Source organism: Rhineura floridana, chromosome 2 (genome assembly GCF_030035675.1).
Source record: "Rhineura floridana isolate rRhiFlo1 chromosome 2, rRhiFlo1.hap2, whole genome shotgun sequence".
Lineage (NCBI taxonomy): Eukaryota > Metazoa > Chordata > Lepidosauria > Squamata > Rhineuridae > Rhineura > Rhineura floridana.
The window spans coordinates 94,436,053-94,455,168 of NC_084481.1; the positions used below are offsets into that span (position 1 = coordinate 94,436,053).

At 41.8% G+C, this 19,116-nt stretch overlaps 1 protein-coding gene across 16 annotated transcripts in view; it reads right to left on the reverse strand.

Annotated features, from left to right (window-relative positions):
• AGBL2 (AGBL carboxypeptidase 2) overlaps nucleotides 1-19,116 on the reverse strand; it is a 57,707-nt gene that overhangs the window by 12,962 nt on the left and 25,629 nt on the right. For 15 of the 16 annotated variants that reach the window (XM_061609453.1, XM_061609449.1, XM_061609455.1 and 12 more), the window contains 4 exons: nucleotides 16,281-16,381; nucleotides 12,127-12,257; nucleotides 7,283-7,349; nucleotides 6,400-6,516 (listed from right to left, as the gene is read on the reverse strand). In XM_061609453.1, coding sequence (XP_061465437.1) covers nucleotides 6,400-6,516; nucleotides 7,283-7,349; nucleotides 12,127-12,257; nucleotides 16,281-16,381 — 416 coding nt within the window. The remainder of the gene's footprint in view (nucleotides 1-6,399; nucleotides 6,517-7,282; nucleotides 7,350-12,126; nucleotides 12,258-16,280; nucleotides 16,382-19,116) is intronic. The other variant, XM_061609459.1, reaches the window with a different exon arrangement.

The following is a 19,116-nucleotide window of genomic DNA, read 5'->3' on the forward strand; positions in this document are numbered from 1 at the left end:
TAAATAAATAAAATAAATAAATTAAGTATTGGGCAGTTCTAAATGGGAGTTTATTGTGGAATAGATGCTGCTCATGTTCACAAGTTTTTGCAGCATCCACAATCATGACATCATAAAAATGCCAGCCCATTTTGTATTTAATCCACATTTCCTGTTACCTCAAAACTCTCTGTCTCTTGGCGATTACTCGTGACCGAGTAAGATTGTCTTCCAAAATAAAGTCTTTAACAAAGGATCCATCTGAATCATATCCACTGCCGATGTACCACTTCACGACTAGGGGCTTTTGGATTTCACAGTCCTGTCTCCGTCGCCATTCGCTGATCGCCATGGGACTTTTGTTATGGAAGACGCCCGTGCGTGAATTTGTTTTATGTGGGGAGATCGGTGCACCACGATCCATAAACAATCTTGACAGACAAAGGCTTTGATCCAATGGCATGGGTACCACAACAATTGGAAGTCCTTTATCTGCTGCAGCCTTCTTCCACCTTCACAGCCATTGTAACATACACATTGTTATCCTCCGCCTGTTCTGCTGTTGAGAACATCCGATAATTAAAAATACATCTGCAGTCCCTGTTGGTGTGGCAGCTTGTTAGCACTTTTTTAAATAGATGGTTTGTCATGTGTGTTGTATTATTTCAGTGGGATATTCAGTATATTGCCACACCTCTAATTCCACTTGTTCCTCAACTGAGCATAACCTAGTCCTTTTGTTTCTGGCAGCCCCAAATACCAAATGAAAGAAACCTATTTCCATTGATTGCCACACGCGGGGTTTGGAGGAGATATTCTCCAAAGATGTCGACACAGTAAATGTGGGGAATTTCTTGGGAGACTGTAATTGCAGTACATACAATAGGCTCCTAAAAATAATAATATAGAGGCCTTAAAGAAGATCACTGTTATTCTTGCTTCCTGTACAATCCCTCAGTATTAAAAAATAAAATGAAACCCAAATAGAAATATCTATTACTCCCCCCTATCCCAAAAGGCATAAGCCTCCATTTTGCCCACTGTGAAACATGGCAACTGGCTGGAGCTCTTCTGAACACTTCATGGGAATTAAAAAAAAAAAAAAGACGCTCATGCATAGGTACACACCAGCACACATGCCCAACATGAAAAAAAGGCAGTGAGTAATGACTGAGGGCAGGGACAGAGAAACGCAGCCAGATGCATTCTGTTAAGCTCCATCTACTGATATGGACGGCAAGAATTAGAATAGCAGCTAATATTGCCACCATGCCATGTCTCTAGCACCTCTCGAGAATGAGAATGTGTTGAAAGTAAGAACATAAAAAAGCCATGCTGGATCAGGCCAAAGGCCAATCTAGTCCTGCATCCTGTTCTCAGTGGCCAGCTAGATGCTTATGGGAAGCCTGCAAGCAGGACATGAGTGCAACAGCATTTTCCCATTGCGACTCCCAGTGACTGGCATTCAGAGGTATATCTCCTTCGACAGCAAATGTAGAACATAGCCACTGTAGCTGGTAGCCATCAATATCTTTATCCTCCATGATTTTGTTTAACTCCCTTCTAAAGCCATCCAAGTTGGTGGGCATCACTACATCTTGTGGGAGTACATTCCATAGTTTAACTATGCACTGTGTGAAGAAGCGCTTCCTTTTATCCGTTCTTCCACCATTCAGCTACATTGGATGTCCCTGGATTCTAATATTATGAGAAAAGTAATACTTTTCCCTATCTACATTCTCCGCACGATACATAATCTTATCATGTCCCCCTTTACTCACATTTTTTCTAAACTAAAAAGCCCCAAATGTAACCTTTTCTCAAATAATGGGATTATGGTATTGGCAGTTTTATTTTCAATCCCTTTCCTAATAATCCTAATGCGGATTTCACCTTTTCCCACAGTTACTGCACACTGAGTCGGCAACTTCATCGAGTTACCCACTATGACCCCAAGGTCTCTTTCCCCGCCAGCTAACTTGCCAAACGCTCACAGAAAAACTGGATCTGAATTACCTGTTTGCAATAAGGTCCCCATCTGGAAGCACTCACTGAATATGTTTTCTTTTTCATTACAGCTTTTTATCTGATATCTTAATTTGAAATCTGAAATTGGTTTTTGCCTGGTCACATGATTTGGTCTATTCATATTGCCTAACCAGTTTGCTCATAATCTAAGCTTTCAATAGGCACTGGAAACTGCAGAGTCTGGAGAATAATGATGACTGCAAAGTTGTCATAGGAAGTCCAGTACCTGGAAAAGCTATATATATTTACTAAAAAGGATGTTAACTGGTGCTTGTTTTCTGTTAATACAAGACTTGTTGAAGGTAAGTGATTGAAATTTTTCAGAGGAAACTATTGACAAAAACAACTAATTTTATTAACAACCTCAATATTTACTTTTGTGTCACTAGTACAGCAATTTGCTTTACATGTAAAATTATTTTGACTTTATAGTCGTGATTTCCTAGATAATATTGTATTTTTTGAAATTTGGATTGTCTTTAGTTACAGTTCACTCATGTTTACAGGTACTTCTCAGGAAGCATGAAAGATAGATACATAAAAACATATATATAAAGTTGAGATTGTTGCAACTCTATCTTGTGTCTTGTATAGTGTTTCGCTGACTAGAACTTGAGAGGGCCTGAACAAGTCAGGCTTATAGACTAGATGCCTTATTTTGCTGACCTTAGTTGTGTTTGCATTCTTTCTGGATTGCCTTTTAGGAATACATGTGATTCCGAGTTTACAAATTATTTATTGTATATTTCTTTATTTAAAAGATTTATAGGCTGCCCTTCGTCAACACCAGGTTAATAAATATTATTTAAATATAATATAAACTATAACAACTATATCAATAAAACAATCAACACATTAATCAAAAATGCAGAGACAACAAAAAAAAGTGGAGAAAGCTAAAACAGTCACCCACTAAAAACATTTAAAGTGCCCAAGCAAACAAATACATATTAACTTGAGGGCCAGTGTGATATGGTGGTTAGAGTGTTGGACTCAGACCTGGGACACCAGGGTTCAAATCCCCACTCAGCCATGAAACACACTGAATGACCTTGGGCCAATCACTGCCTCTCAACCTAAAGTACCTCACAGGGTTATGGTGGGGATTAAATGAGGAGGGGAAGAACCATGTATGCCACCTTGAGCTCCTTGGGAAAAGGGATATAAATGCAATAAACAAACAAATCTGGTGCCAAAATGATAGCAGTATCAGCGCATGTCATGTTTGTGAGGGGGCACATTCTACAGTCGGGGTGTCAATACAGAGAAGGCTCAACTTAGGACTCCATCCTGGAGTTTAATGTGTGTTTTAAATTGCTTGTATCTTTTTTTTTTTTTTTTGCAGCATGGTCCTGCATGTCTAAGTGGCAGCTTGCACTCTCCCCTTGCACAAAACAGCTATATTAAAAATAAAAATTGCCCTTACAGGTACAGGAAACAGGAAAGGAAAAGGAGAGGAAAGGAAGAAACAACCTTTCATGCAAGCAACTCCAAATTTGCCTGGCTTAGAGCAATATACATTGATCCCCCCCCCACTGTTATTTTGTGCAAATCTGGTGTATCAGAAAACTTGCATTTCAAAAATTAAAAGAAATTTAAAAGGTGCATGCACACAGGTAAGCCAGTATTTACATATATGCCCACAATGGACCTTAGGTTTCTGAAACTTATGACATGAGGGGATTGGGTAATACTAATTGAGAGGAGGGGACAACAATGTACAGTACATATACATCCCATGAAGCACCGCCCACTAGTGTGGATGGGAAATATTGAGATAGATTTTGGAAGCATAAAATTGAGTCCTCATGTATGGATGAAGCCACACTAACACACACATAGAAACAGCACCCAACGTATGCATCAATGCCCTAGCACAGCCACAAATGCACATATTGATTATTTTATTATTATTTATTAAATTTATATCCCGCCGTTCCTCTCAGAAGGAGCCCAGGACAACAAACACTAAAAACACTCTAAAACACCTTAAAAACAGAAGACTTTAAAACATATCAAAACAAAACATCTTCAAAAACATATTAAAAAAATCTTTAAAATATATTAAACAAAACATCTTTTAAAACATATTAAAAAGCAATTCCAGCACAGATGCAGACTGGGATAAGGTCTCTACTTAAAAGGCTTGTTGAAAGAGGAAGGTCTTCAGTAGGCGCAGAAAAGATAACACAGATGGTGCCTGTCTAATATTTAAGGGGAGGGAATTCCAAAGGGTAGGTGCCACTATGACAAAGCTATGACAAAGCTATCTGCTACCCCACAGCACTGATTGCAAAAATAGCCTCTTCTGTGCAGTAGTGTTTTTTTTAAATGCCTTGTCATTATCCTATTGTAATGTTTTTCAATTTCCTTGAAGAATATGTGCCATCTTCAGCATCACCTAAAATGACTTTGAATGCAACATTTTCTTTTCCTGGTATAGTTCTGTTAATTTTGGTTCGTCATTTCATGACCTCCCCCCTTTTCTCATAAGGCTAAAGGAATGTCCGCATCAACTTATTTTCATGCAATCTGTCACTAAAAATAGCATATGTAGCTGATACAATCAGGACTTCATCCTATTTCTAATTTGCACTTTGCTTCGTTTTCTTTATGTGAATGTGAATACCTTATTAAGAGGTTTTAATATTTTCCCTTTAGCAGTATACACAATATCTTTTATCCCAGCAACTGTCCCATCCCTCCTTCTTAATTATTATTATTATTAAGTATTATTATGAATCAATGGTTTTATGTCACTTTTATTGTCTTATGGTACAGGCGGGCCCCGCTTTACGGTGTTTCGCCTTTTGGCTTTCAATTCCAGAAAGTCCCCGCTTTAAGGCACTTGTTCTGCTTTTATGGCATTTTTTTTGTCGCACGTCATTTTTGCGCGACGCACACCATTATTTTCAATGGGTTCCGCTTTTCGGCGGTTTCCACTTTTCGGCGGCAGTCCGGAACAGAACCTGCCATATATGCGGGGCCCATATGTTTTTACTATACCACTTTAGAATTTTTAGAATATAAAGCAGTATATAGGTATTTTAAAATAAACAGATTTTTAAAAAAACATCATCTGCTTAACACTTTTTTTATAAATACAACCATTTGCCATGGACACCTTGCTAATTTCGTCAAAAAAAAATTAGTGAAGAAAGGGGAGGATACAGGAATTATTTCTGACCTTGCATGCCCCTGGCTATCTCACAACCCCACAGAGATTTTCTGCTTTTTTCTCCCCCCCCCCCATATTGCAGTGTACTGATGCAGGGATTCAGAGTTGTGTAACTGCAAATTCAGGTTGTTTTTTTTAAAATCAAAAGCTCAAGAGGGGAATGTGTACATGTGCCATGACATTGACCAGGGCTTCACAATAAATTCTGCTGCCTAAGGCAAACCAGCAGCCATTGCTGCTGTCCCTGTTCACTAGCCTCCTCTTGCAATTGTTGTTTTTGCTGGTGCATCAGTGGCGGCACAGTCATGCCAAGGTTCTCCAGGGTTAGCTCACCTAACAATACTTCACTGAGGAAGGGTCTTACGTTGTGATCGTGATACAAATTTCTTCAAGAGCAAAACACTATAAGCAAGATGACCCCGAAGAGTACCCACTGGTGGGCATGGTGGCAACAAATACCATTTAAAGTGTAACACAGTTGTAACCAATTTTAAAGTTTCACAGTTTACTACTGTTGAACTTTAAACAGTATTTGCTGTTGAAAAACGGGGGTGACACATCCTGCACCTGGACCTAGCTGTTCCGAATAGTTCTGCATGTCTTGCCCAGGCTAGCTACTGCAGAGCAATGCAGCTCTGCTCAGGTTAATCAGCAGATAGCACTAGACAGCACACCCAGAAGGAATTGGCAATCTCCGTCGCCACTTGCAGCTCAAGAAAGCCAAGTGTTTTGCTTTGGACAGACCCATCTGGATTTTTCAAGCAACAGCAGCAGCAGTGCCAGCCTTATGGCAGGACAGAAGTAAGGTAAGTGACCAGTCAATCAGTGGAGGAGCCAGCAATGGCCAGTGATGGGTGGTGGGAAGAGAATGGGAAAGAGTGGCACCTAACTTAGAAGAAAAAGCATGGAGGCAGTGTGTCATCAACTGACTGTATAGAATGGGTGGGGGAGGGAGGAACAGGGCACTAATTTGCCACCTGACTCCTCATGAAAGTGTCAGTCCTGAGAATAACCTAAAACATCTCATCAATTCAGCCAAAAAGAAGTCAAGAAACAACTGAACTGCATTACTGAGAAACTTTTCTAGCTGACTGTCCTCCTCTAATAAATACACTTCTCTGGCTTGATTTGCTGTAAACCGCCCTGAGAGCTTCAGCTATGGGGCGGTATATAAATGTAATAAATAATAAATAATTGATTTGATTTGCTCTTACCAGGACATCTTCTTTATGCTTCACTGTATGGCTCAGAGCAAATTTCTGATGCAAATCATTCCTTTCCTTCCTTGTTCGCAAATGTTTCTTTTTCTTTTTCTTCTTCTCGTTATAACTCTCCAGATAATAAAATAACAATTGTGAAGGTGTTCTCAATTACCACCGAAATGCAGTCACACAATGGCCTGGTTCACAGATCACACTAAGCCAAACTATAGCTTAGCACGAATGCACAAGCATGCAGACTCCAGGAGAGGAGATTTCAGCCACTTTGCTCCTCCTGCTGATGTGCTGCCTTGAGCTAAGCCATGGCTTTGCTTAGCATGTTTTCCAAAACTGGGCTTCCAGTTTAGCCCTCTCTGGATTAACCACAAGATGTAGCTGTTCATCCTATGGTTTAGAGCTTGTGGTTTGTCTGGGAAAGCTAAGCCACAAGCCCTGGTTCAGACAACACGCTAAGCCAAACCAAGGTTTAGCACAGCAGCAAAATGACCATGAAGGTGCAAAGCAGCTATGGTCTCCTCTCAGGGAGATTGTATGCTTGCTAGCATCAAAACACACTTAGCATTGAAAATCATCCTTTCATAGCTTATAATACCAATAGCATACATTCTGTTGACAATAAATCGGTACAAAAACCGCAAGGAAAAGAAACTATAGAAATTAGAAGCAGCAACATCCTTTGACAGACATGCATTTTTCCTTTCCAGCAATAGAATACACATCTCCTGCAGTTGTCTCTTTTTAAGCCACTAACAGCAGTAGCACCCCACCCTGTAGCAAGGCCAGAGTCCCCCATCCAGTACAAGACACCAGGATGTTGCAGTATAAGCTTTTACATTCTTCCAGGCTGATTTACTCACAAAAAAAGAATGAATCTCACCTTCTCAACCATGTTGAGCAAATGTGCAGGGGGGCCATCTGACTGGGAGCTATCTGAGCCACTTGTGCTAATTAAGGGAAAGAGAGAAAGCAGGACAACAAATTTAGTATTGATTCCAGCAAAACCTTCTAGCCCTTGGGGTTCTATTGGTTCTGTTGTTATGTGCCTCCAAGTCGACTACGACTTATTGCAACCCTATGAATCAGTGACCTCCAATAGCATGAGTTTGCGGATAACCTGCTCCACCAGATATTCCCAGAGCTTCATCATGAAAGTTCCCATAAGCAAAGCTTAAGTTCTTCAAAAGAGGGCTCTGTAGTGGGTGTTGCCCTCATTTAGGCCTGCTTCACATGCTTTCCTACCAGTGTGGGAGCCACTTCCACATGAACATAAGGGCTCTACTGGATCAATCCAAAGGCCCATCTAGTCCAGCATCCTGTTCTGACATTGGCCAACCAGACATCAATGGGAAGCTCACAAGCAGTATCTGAGTGCAATAGCACTCTACCCACTTGTGATTACCAGCCACTGGTATTCAAAGGCATACTTCCTCGGACAGTGGAGGGAGAACATAGCCATCATGGCTAATAGCCATTCATAGTTTTATCCTCCATGAATTTGTTTAATCCTCCTTTAAAGCCATCCAAGTTGGTGGCCATTACTACCTCTTGTGGGAGCAAATTCCATAGCTTAACTATGCAATACGTGAAGAAGTACTTTCTTTTGTATCTTCCAAATCTTCCAACTATCATCTTAATTGGATGGCCCTGGATTCTAGAGTTATGAGAGGGAGAAACATTTCTCCTATCCACACCATAGTGTTAATACATTTCTATCATGTTCCCTATTACTTGCCTTTTTTATAAACTGAAAAGCCACAACTGTTGTAACCTTTCCTTATACAGAAGGTGTTCCAACCCTCTAATGATTTTAGTTCCGCTTTTCTGAACCTTTTCCAGCTCTACAACATCCTATTTGAGGTGAGGCAATCAGAACTATATACAGCATTTCTAGTGTGCGCTCACCTTAGATTTATATAATGGCATTATGATGTTGTTGTTATGTGCCTTCAAGTCAATTACGACTTATGGTGACCCTACGAATCAGTGACCACCAAGAGCATCTGTCATGAATCTGGCATTATGATATTGATAGTTTTATTTTCTATCCCTTTCCTAACGATCCCGAACATGGAATTCACCTTTTTCACAGCTACTGCACACTGGGCCAACATCTTCATCAAGATATCCACTATGACACCACATTCTTCTTCTTGGTCAGTCACCAGCACTTGAGACCTCATTAGCGTATATGTGAATTAGAGGTGACCCAGTTAACACTGTGTACTGAGAATTTGAAAAATTGTTTTCACACAACAAAGATTCCTAAGCTTAGCAGTCATGGAATAAGACGAGAGATCCTCTTATGAATCAGTAATTGGTTAAGAAACAGGAAGCAGAGATTGGGTGGTATTATATAAACGAGTCCTATCAGTGCAAGGCTTTCCACTTGTGCAACAATATTGCAGCTTCAAATTGATAGAGAAATGGTCAAGGAATACCTAATCACTTTGAACGAGTTCAAATCTGCAGGGTCCGCAAAGTGCATCCAAGAGTATTGAAGGAACTGGCTGAAGAACTCTCAGAACCACTCTTTATTATCTTTGTGAAATCATGGAGGATGGGTGAAGTGCCGGATGACTGAAGGAGGGCTAATGTTGTCCCTATCTTCAAAAAGGGCAAAAAGGAGAAACCTGGGAACTACAGACCAGTCAGCCTGACATCAATCCCTGGGGAAATTCTGGAGCAGATTATAAAACGGTCAATCTGTAAGCACTTTGAAAATAATGCAGTGATTAGTAGAAGCCAACATATATTTATCAAGAACAAATCCCACTAGATTAATCTTATATCATTTTTTTATCAGGTGACCTCCTTCATAGACTGAGGGAATGTGACTGTGGACATAATATATCTCAACTTTAGCAAAGCTTTTGACAAAGTGCCCCATGACACTCTGATTAGGAGGCTAGCTAAATGTGGGCTGGATGGAACAACGATCAGGTGGATCCACAGTTGGCTACAGAACTATACTCAGAGTGCTTATCAATGGTTTCTTCTCAAACTAGGGGGAGGTAATGAACAGGATATCGCAGGGCTCGGTCCTGGGCCCACTGCTCTTCAACATTTTTATTAATGACTTAGATGAGGAGGTGCAGGGAATGCTTATTAGATTTGCAGATAATACAATATTGGGAGGGATAGCTAATACCCTGGAAGATAGAAGTAAAATTCAAAGGGATCTTGATAGGCTGGAGTATTGGGCTGAAAACAACAGAATGAAGTTTAACAGGATAAGCGCGAAGTTCTACACCTAGGAAAAAGAAACCAAATGCACAGTTATAAGATGGGGGGTACTTGGCTCAGCAATACTACATGTGACGAGCATCTTGGAATTGTTGTTGATCACAAGCTGAACAAGAGCCAACAGTGTGATGTGGCTTCAAAAAAGGCAAACGCTGTTTAGACTGCATTAACAGAAGCATAGTTTCCAAATTGCGTGAAGCATTGGTTCCCCTGTATTCGGCACTAGTTAGGCGTCATCTTGAGTACTACTGCATCCAGTTCTGGACAACGCAGTTTAAGAGAGATGCAGACAAACTGGAACAGTTTCAGAGGAGGGCAGCGAGGATGATCAGGGGATTAGAAACAAAGTCCTATGAGGAGAGACTGAAAGAACTGGGCATGTTTAGTCTTGAGAAGAGAAGACTGAGAGGAGATATGATAGCACTGTTCAAGTATTTGAAAGGTTGCCACACAGAGGAGAGCCAGGATCTCTTCTTGATCATCCCAGAGTGTAGGACATGGAACAATGGGCTCAAGTTGCGGGAAACCAGATTTCGACTGAACATCAGGAAAAACGTCCCAACTGTTAGAGCGGTACAACAATGGAACCAGTTACCCAGGGAGGTAGTGTGCTCTCCAACACTGGAGGCACTCAACAGGCAACTGGACAGGCACCTGTCAGGTTTGCTTTAATCTGAATCCCTGCATTGAGCAGGGAGTTGGACTCAGTGGCCTTATAGGCCCCTTCAAACTCTACGATTCTATGATTCTAAGACTCCCCCCCCACATGCCTCACACACTCTCCAGATCTGCTTCAGAGGGTTGAGGGAACCCCTAGAACAGATTTAGAGGAGATGCAGAGGGAGGAGAGGGGGAAACATTCCACTGTGCAAACGGATTCCACCCAGTAGGAATAAACGGACAGCTCTTCCAATGGAGGTTGTAGAAAGTGGAGTCCCCTAAGGATTGGTATTGGGACCAGTACTTTTTAACTTATTCATAAATAACCTGGAGCTAGTGATGTAGCAAAGTTTGCTGATGATGCCAAATTATTCAGCACAATTAAACAAAAAGGGATTGCATGGAGCTCCAAAAGATTCCCTCCAAACTAGGTGAATGGGCAGTAAAATAGCAAATGAGATTCAGTGTAAGCCAGTGTAAAGTGATGCTCACTGTGGCAAAAATAATCCTAATCCATAAACTTGTTGACACTCTCAAAGAACTCTTAAAAAGTTAATGAGACACTATTTACTCTTGCAGAAACAGTGCTGTTTCTGCTTCAGCAAGAGTTGTTCTTCTATATATGTGGTAATTCTATCTTCAACAGTGTTTTCCACCAGGTTTTGGAACAGAAGTTAAGGTTAACTTCCCAGATCCCCTCTGCTCCCCAGGGCCGGATTAAGCTGAGGAGGGCCCCTAGGCTGATTGGTGTTTGCCCCCCCTTCTCCTCTTAGGCACACAGCCCCTTAGGGAAACCTTGGCCACCATCTTGATTGATGGCAAACCGCAAAAACTGAGGAGAAAAAGGTAAGTGAAGTGGGGAGATGGCGGGCAGTTTGGAAGCTCTTGTCCCGCGATCTGCGGCTCCTGTCCTGCTTCCGTGGAAGGAGAGCAGAGGGCCCTCTGTAGCTCCAGGGGCCCTTGGGCCAGTGCCCCACGGGCCCCCAAGAGCTCCGGGCCCCTAGGCTTCAGCCTACTAAGCCTAATGGATAATCCGGCCCTGCTGCTCCCTTTTTAAAAATTGGTATTACATTGGCTACTTTCAGGACTTCAGGTTTCCTTGTGGCCCTGTCCCCAATTTTACATGTTTACTCCCTCCAGAGTATCAATAGAAGGCAACAATTCCCTCAGTTGCAATCCCAATGACTGTGCTTCAAGGACGAAGCAGGGAGAGCACCTTGGTGTCCAATTGACAAGAAACAATGAAACTGACTAGACCCCCCCCTCTCCTTCTCCACTGACCAAGCCTGAGTGAACAAGGACAGGGGGAGTGAGTGAAAGGCAAAGTAGGCAGCAGCTGTGGCAGCTTTTGTGGGCGGCAGGTGCAATGAAAGCATCCCAGGGAAAAGGCTGGGAAGAAAGGAGGATTCTGCACTTGGGAAAATGGGGACACAAACCCTGGCAGGGTGAAATACAATGGCAATTCTGATTAGAAACTGTGGAAATGGAGCCCATCACTGGTTACAAGGAGTGAAGGAAGAAAATTAACTGGGGGAAAAAGGGGGAAAGAAGGGAGGACAGAGCAGTCAGTCAGAAGTTACTGGTTAAGTCGCAGGAAACAAAATGGAACAGCAGAGGAACACCTACTTGTGTGAATGGAAAACAGTGGACTGGAAACTACCATTGAGCAAGAAATGTGGACCCTGAACATTTATTACGATGGTAAAAGCAGCATCTTTAGTACAAAGTTAGGCTTCTGTGTGGATAAACCCATAATCTCTTGCCATCACTATTTCCTCTAAGATCCCCAGTCAGTGAAAGCCTGCAGGCTTGAGTTACCTTGATTCAACACCAGATAGAGAGATGTCACTCCAATTATCCTCTGTGTTTTGTTCATGTCCCAACTCTGAGAGTTTCCTCTGGATTTTTTGCTTCAGAAGCTCCTTCAGTTCAGACAGGCATTGCTGAAACTAAGTAATAGCAGAGGGCATTTAAGAACTGCTGATAGTAGACATACATTGTATGGTTCTTTGGTCAGAAAATAGCTTATCTGAGCTAATTCCATCCTCTCACATGTACATATTCAAAGATACAGGCAGATAAAACAAACATGATGTCTATCGTTCATAGTACGGGATTAGGAATTCAGGATTTAGAGAAGAATACAACCATAAAAATGGATGGGGTTTCTGGTAACAACTGGCCCCAAATCATAGAACCACCAGTGATTATGGTGTTGATATAAAAGCAGCCTTCAACACAATTATTTATTTATTATTTATTTATTTAATTACACTTTTAAACCGCCCTATAGCAACAAGCTCTCAGGGCGGTTTACAACAAGATAAAACCACATTTAAAATACGAACAAGTGTGGATTACAGCATACAATTATAAAACATATTTAAAAACAAAATTAGAATACAAATTAAAACAAAATTACAATTACAGTTAAGTTTAAAATTAAAATTAAATTTAAGCTTAAAATGCCTGGGCAAAGAGGTAGGTTTTTACCTGGCGCCGAAAAGATAACAAGGAAGGCGCCAGGCGTATCTCATCTGGGAGGGCATTCCATAGTTCGGGGGCCACCACCGAAAAGGCCCTAGATCTAGTTGCTGTTCTCTGGGCCTCCCTATGAGTTGGGACCCGGAGAAGGGCCTTAGACGTTGAGCGCAGTGAACAGGTAGGTACATAGCGAAAGAGGCGTTCCATCAGATATTGCGGTCTGATGCCGTTAAGGGCTTTATAGGTAAGAACCAACACTTTGAATCTGGCCCGGAAACATACTGGTAGCCACTGCAGTTGGGCCAGAATAGGTGTTATATGGTCGAATTTCTTCATCCCAGTAAGAACTCTGGCCGCAGCATTCTGCACTAGCTGAAGTTTCCGAATCGTCTTCAAAGGTAACCCTACGTAGAGTGCATTACAGTAATCCAATCTAGAGGTTACCAGAGCGTGAATAACTGAAGCGAGGTTCTCCCTGTCCAGATAGGGTCGTAGTTGGGCTACCAGCCGAAGCTGGTAGAACACATTCCGTACCACCGAGGCTACCTGAGCCTCAAGTGATAGGAGCGGATCTAGTAAGATCCCCAAACTACGGACCTGCTCTTTTAGGGGGAGTGTAACCCCATCCAGGGCAGGTCTAACATCAACCATCTGGGCAGAGTGCCCCCCCACCAACAGCATCTCAGTCTTGTCAGGATTGAGTTTCAGTTTATTAGCTCTCATCCAGTCCATTATCGCGGCCAGGCAGTGGTTCAGTACAGCAACAGCCTCACCTGAAGAAGATGAAAAGGAGAAGTAGAGTTGCGTATCATCAGCATATTGCTGAAAACGCACTCCAAAACTCCTGATGACCTCACCCAGCGGCTTCATATAGGTATTAAAGAGCATGGGAGACAGAACTGAACCCTGCGGGACCCCATATTGGAGTACCCAGGTACTCGAGTAATGCTTCCCAAGAATCACCTTCTGGAGACGACTCCCAAGATAGGAACGCAGCCACTGCCAAGCATTGCCTCCGATTCCTAAATCCGCGAGTCGCCCCAGAAGGATACCATGGTCGATGGTATCAAAAGCCGCTGAGAGATCAAGGAGAACCAACAGAGTTACACTCCCTCTGTCTTTCTCCCGACAGAAGTCATCATACAGGGCGACCAAGGCCGTTTCTGTACCAAACCCCGGCCGAAAGCCCGATTGAAATGGATCCAGATAATCAGTTTCATCCAAGAGAGCCTGGAGTTGGCGAGCGACCACGCGCTCTAGGACCTTGCCCAGAAATGGAACATTTGCTACCAGTCTATAGTTGTTAAAATTATCGGGGTCCAAGGAGGGCTTTTTTAGGAGTGGTCTCACCACCGCCTGTTTCAGGCAGAGCGGGACCTCTCCCTCTCGTAAAGAGGCATTAATCACCTCCTTGGCCCAACCGGCTGTTCCATTCCTGCTAGCTTTTATTAGCCACGAGGGGCAAGGATCCAGAGCAGAAGTGGTCGCCCGCACCTGTCCAAGCACCTTGTCTACATCCTCGAGCTGTACCAACTGAAACTCATCCAATAAAACCGGACAGGACTGTGTTCTGGACACCTCATTAGGTTCAACTGCTACAATAATGGAGTCAAGGTCCCGGCGGATGTTCGTGATCTTATCTTGGAAGTGCCTCGCAAACTCATTACAGCGGGCTATTGATGGTTGTATTGCATCCGGAGGACCAGAGTGTAAAAGTCCCCGGACAACTTTATAAAGTTCCGCTGGGCGGTTACACGATGACTGAATGGAGGCAGCAAAGTACTGCTTCTTTGCTGTCCTCACCGCCTTCACATAACGTTTGGTAGAGGCCTTCACAAGTGCATAATTACAGCCGTCGGGAGTTCGCCTCCATTTGCACTCAAGCCGTCTCCTTTCTTGCTTCATCACTCTTAGCTCCGAGGTAAACCAAGGAGCCAATTGAGCTCTGCAAGGGAGAGGGCGCATCGGGGCGATTGTGTCAACTGCCCGGGTCATTTCCGTATTCCACCGAGTGACCAGGGTTTCAACACAATCGTCAGTTTTATCAGCCGGAAAATTCCCTAGAGCCCTTTGAAATCCCTCAGGATTCATTAGTCTCCGGGGACGGACCATCTTAATCGGTCCTCCACCCTTGCAGAGGGGAGAAGACAATGTGAGTCTAAATCTCAATAGGCGGTGATCTGTCCATGACAGAGGAATAGATGTAAAATTCCTCACTCCCAGATCACCATCCCCTAGCCCAGTGGCAAAAAAATCAATTGATAAAAAACTTCCAAGGAAAACTTCCACAACTCTAACATCAATAACATATAATTGGAATTAATCCAAAATTTTTATTCTAATGGTACTCAACAAATAAGATCTACCCTTTCTGACATAAGATGGCAGCCACAAGAGATGTTAAACGGGAAAGTGTTCAGGCTCTCTACCTTTTCAGCTACTTTATAAATGATACATTGATTGAAGTAAAGGAGAGACACATTCTTCCCCCATGGTGGCAGGAAATTTTCAGTTTTATTTTATGCCAAGAATGTGTTAGTAATTTGACATACACACCTACTTGGGACTTATTTCTGAGTAGACATGTATAGGATTGCTGAAATTCTATGCATGCTTACCTGGAAGTCCCATTGAATACACTGGAGTTTACTTCTAACCATGCATAGATTGTACTTAATCATATTCATGCTATCAAGTTGAAATCGTAGTGAGCTATATCAGGAGAATTAAAATTTCTGGAAGTCACATGGAAGCAAGCAGATTCTGCCAATTCTGGAACTTTTGGAGAAAAAGCTGCATCCCCAAACGCTGTATGGTACCAAGTATAGGGCCTACAGGAAGATAGTAATTTTGTAACTTCCCCTAATAACTTCTTAGTGACATCTAGGGAACTTCTCAGTGTATTTCAGCAGCCTTTTTAAAAACTAAAACTGGTATAAAGGCAGTATGAGCTACATTACATCTGTATTGTTTCAACTACTAGAATTAAGTTGTCTTGATGTATAAAAATAGACTTCCCAAAATATGTTTCCGGAAACAGATCTGGCTTTCTTTTTTACCCCCAGCCATCTATTAACCAGAATTTAACCAGTTATGCAATGATATGTGTTTTCCCAGAATTATTTTTTTGTCTCCAAAAGGCACATCTGGCCAAATCAGAATCTAGATCTATGGGTGGTATTCAACTAACTTTTTGTGCTAGCACCAGGATTAGCGCTAGTGCAATGGATTCCCCTCTCCCTTGTGTGTGCCCCATGCCATCTCCAAATCCATGCTGGAGGGTTGCAGGAAACCCCAGAACAGTTTTAGGGAGTATATGAGGGAAGGAGATTAAGAGACTGTTCTGTTGTGCAAGGAGAAATCCTTAGCCTTCCATCCCACCAGTCCCAATGGGCACTAGCCACCACTGGAGATAGGGAATAATTAAAGATACTGGCCAGTCCATCATTATTCTCTGTTCCTGCTTATCAGTAACAGGAGACTCTCACCTTGGAACGGTCAGGGTCACAAAAATCCAGTAAGGTGTCACAGACATGGTAGCCCAGAGATTTTAGATCCTCAGAGGTAAAATGAGAGTTATTCTTACTGCCTGAAAAAGACAAACACACAAGTAGGTCTTTGGTCTTTAGTAAATGACTCTCCCATGCATAGCATCTTCTTACTTATTCAATTTACTAATGATCTAATCAGAGGTTATAACAATACATTTATGCTGTTCTTTCTTTTATAGATGACTTTTCTTTTATGGATGACTCAAATAGCATTGAGCTCCCTTGATGCTGTTAGGACATTATTAGATATTATTCACATCTTCCTCTTTCACTATCACCAGGGGCATTGTCAGGGCTCAAGTTCTGAGTCTTTTCTGCCAGGCCCCAAATCCTCTGCTGCTTCCTCTTACTCTTTTTAGACTAAAAAATAATAATTGGCTTACAGGGTGCCTGGGCATGCTGCAAAGTATATTGCTGGAGAGACAACAGCCAACCACCATCTTAATTTGCCCAGAGGCACTCTATATTTTTTTGCAAATTTGTGGTGTGGGCCAATGCCCCAAATCCTTTAAGTACCTAGCAACACCCCTGATGACTGCTCCCTCCTATATCTAATGTCTCCTCTGACATAGGCGCATTTCCACATTATGTCCTTTCCCAAGTAATTGGAAGGAGGCAGGGATAGTCATTATTTAGGATGCATATGGTTATGCACTTGAGAGGGAACATGCACACTTATAAAAGTAATTAAAAATTAACGGGGCATTAAAATGGAACAGATTGGGGAGTTGGGGGCAGGCCCGGCACCAGAGGGCAGCCAGGTTGGGCACTGGCTGAGGGCCCCTGTGGCTGGTAGGGTTACCAGGTGCCTGGTTTTCAGCCTGATACTCCAGCTTTTGGAGGTCCTCTCTGGGTGACACACCTTAATCTCCAGACTCTCCACTTCAATTTTTTTTTAAATTAAGTTTCTAGGTGGTCTGGTTCCCAAGATACACACCAAAATGTCAGCCCCCCCACAACTGTTAAATCTGTTTAACAGATCTGTTATAGCAGCTCATAGCTCTAACCCTGCCCTTTCAGGATTGTAGCCAATAAGTGAAGCCAAGGTTGTGATTTGTTGACCTTCAGGCAGTGCCTAGACCCCATTGCAATGCCAGAAAATGGTGGGTTTTCCCGTTTATCTGAAAATCTCATAAATTGGGTAAGTATATAGCTTTCAGGTTTTTTTCCTCTTGTGTGCAAGAGTCAAACCCATGGCTGTTAAAGAGGGCAGTGCTTTCAACACCTTTCCAATATGAAAGCTTTAATCCAATACTTGCTTTTCTGGGAGAAAAGCCATGCTAATCCCACATACCTGGAGTAAACCCCATTGAATTCAATAGGACTTTCTTGTAAGTAGACATAGTTAGGATTGTGCTGTAAATTAATGGGACTTTTGAGTGAACATAGCAAAGAACTGTTTGTGCTGTAAATCTTTCTCTCCTCCTCCAATCCTATTTTTAAAAGCAATTAGGCAGGGCTTACTTAGCTATCATAGTTTTTATTAGGCAGAAAACTAATACCAATTTTTTTTTAAATGTCCTGCAATGACCAACTGGTTTGACAATAAACTATTATATGGGATGTATTTTTACATCTGCAGTGTGTGTGTGTGTGTGTGGTCTTTGCAACAACCCTGTGAGGTAGAGTTGGTGATTGGAAACAAAGGCAGTTCACAATAAGAAATAAATCCTGTTAAAATCCAATAAAACAAGTATAAACAGTTGCAAAACAGCTTAAAGTGGCATGATTCTGAATTTTGGGTTGGGTGAAGGAAGTTTATTTATTTATTATTTATTTATTATTTGATTTATATCCCGCCATTCCTCCCAGTAGGAGCACAGGGCAGCAAACAAAAGCACTAAAAACGCTTTAAAACATCATAAAAACAGACTTTCAAATATATTAAAACAAAACATCTTCAAAAACATTTTTAAAAGCTTTAAAAACCATCTTTTTTTTTTAAAAAAAAGGTCTGAAAACATATTAAAAAGCAATTCCAACAGAGACAGACTGAGATAAGGTCTCAATTTAAAAGGCTTTTTAAAAGAACAAGTTCCTTATCCGTTGAGGTCGCAGTTCTCTGGACATTTCCCTGTTTGAGTAAGCCTCATTTAATTATATTGGGACTTGCTTCTGAGTAAACAAGGATTGCACTAGAAATATCTTCACAGGTTGTGTAAATAATAAACATATTTGATAGTCATGCTTATTTATCTTCATACTGTGTCCCAATAAGCTTTTGATTTCACACTATAGTTGTAGATTATTTTTCCTCTGCATTTTAAGTGTGCCCTTCTTCCTTGGGCTGGTCATGGTTCTCCGTTGTTTTCATCCTAAGGGGCAGATAGGCTGAGAGATGGTGAGTAGCCCATGGTCACCCAGTAAACTTCATAGGTAGTTTCTATTTTGAAAAATTAATTAAAACAATTTACATGCAGGCAAAATTTATTAAGCAGATCCACACAATACATTTAAAGCACATCCAACTTGCATTTAAAGTGCATGACTTCCCCTAAAAAATCCTGGGAAGTGTAGTGTCCCCCTCACAGTTATAGTTATCACCACCCTTAACAAACTACAGTTTCCATGATTCTGTGGTGGGATTCATGTGCTTCAAATGTGTTTTGAATGTGCTTTAAATGAATGATGTGGATCTCCCTAGGTATGATGTGCATTCAAGAGTGAATTGAAAAGGACAATTTTAAAAGATACCTTTTTAAACAGGGGAAGGGTTGTAGCTCATTGGTAGGATATATGCTTTGTATGCAAAGGTCCAGAATTCAATTTCTGG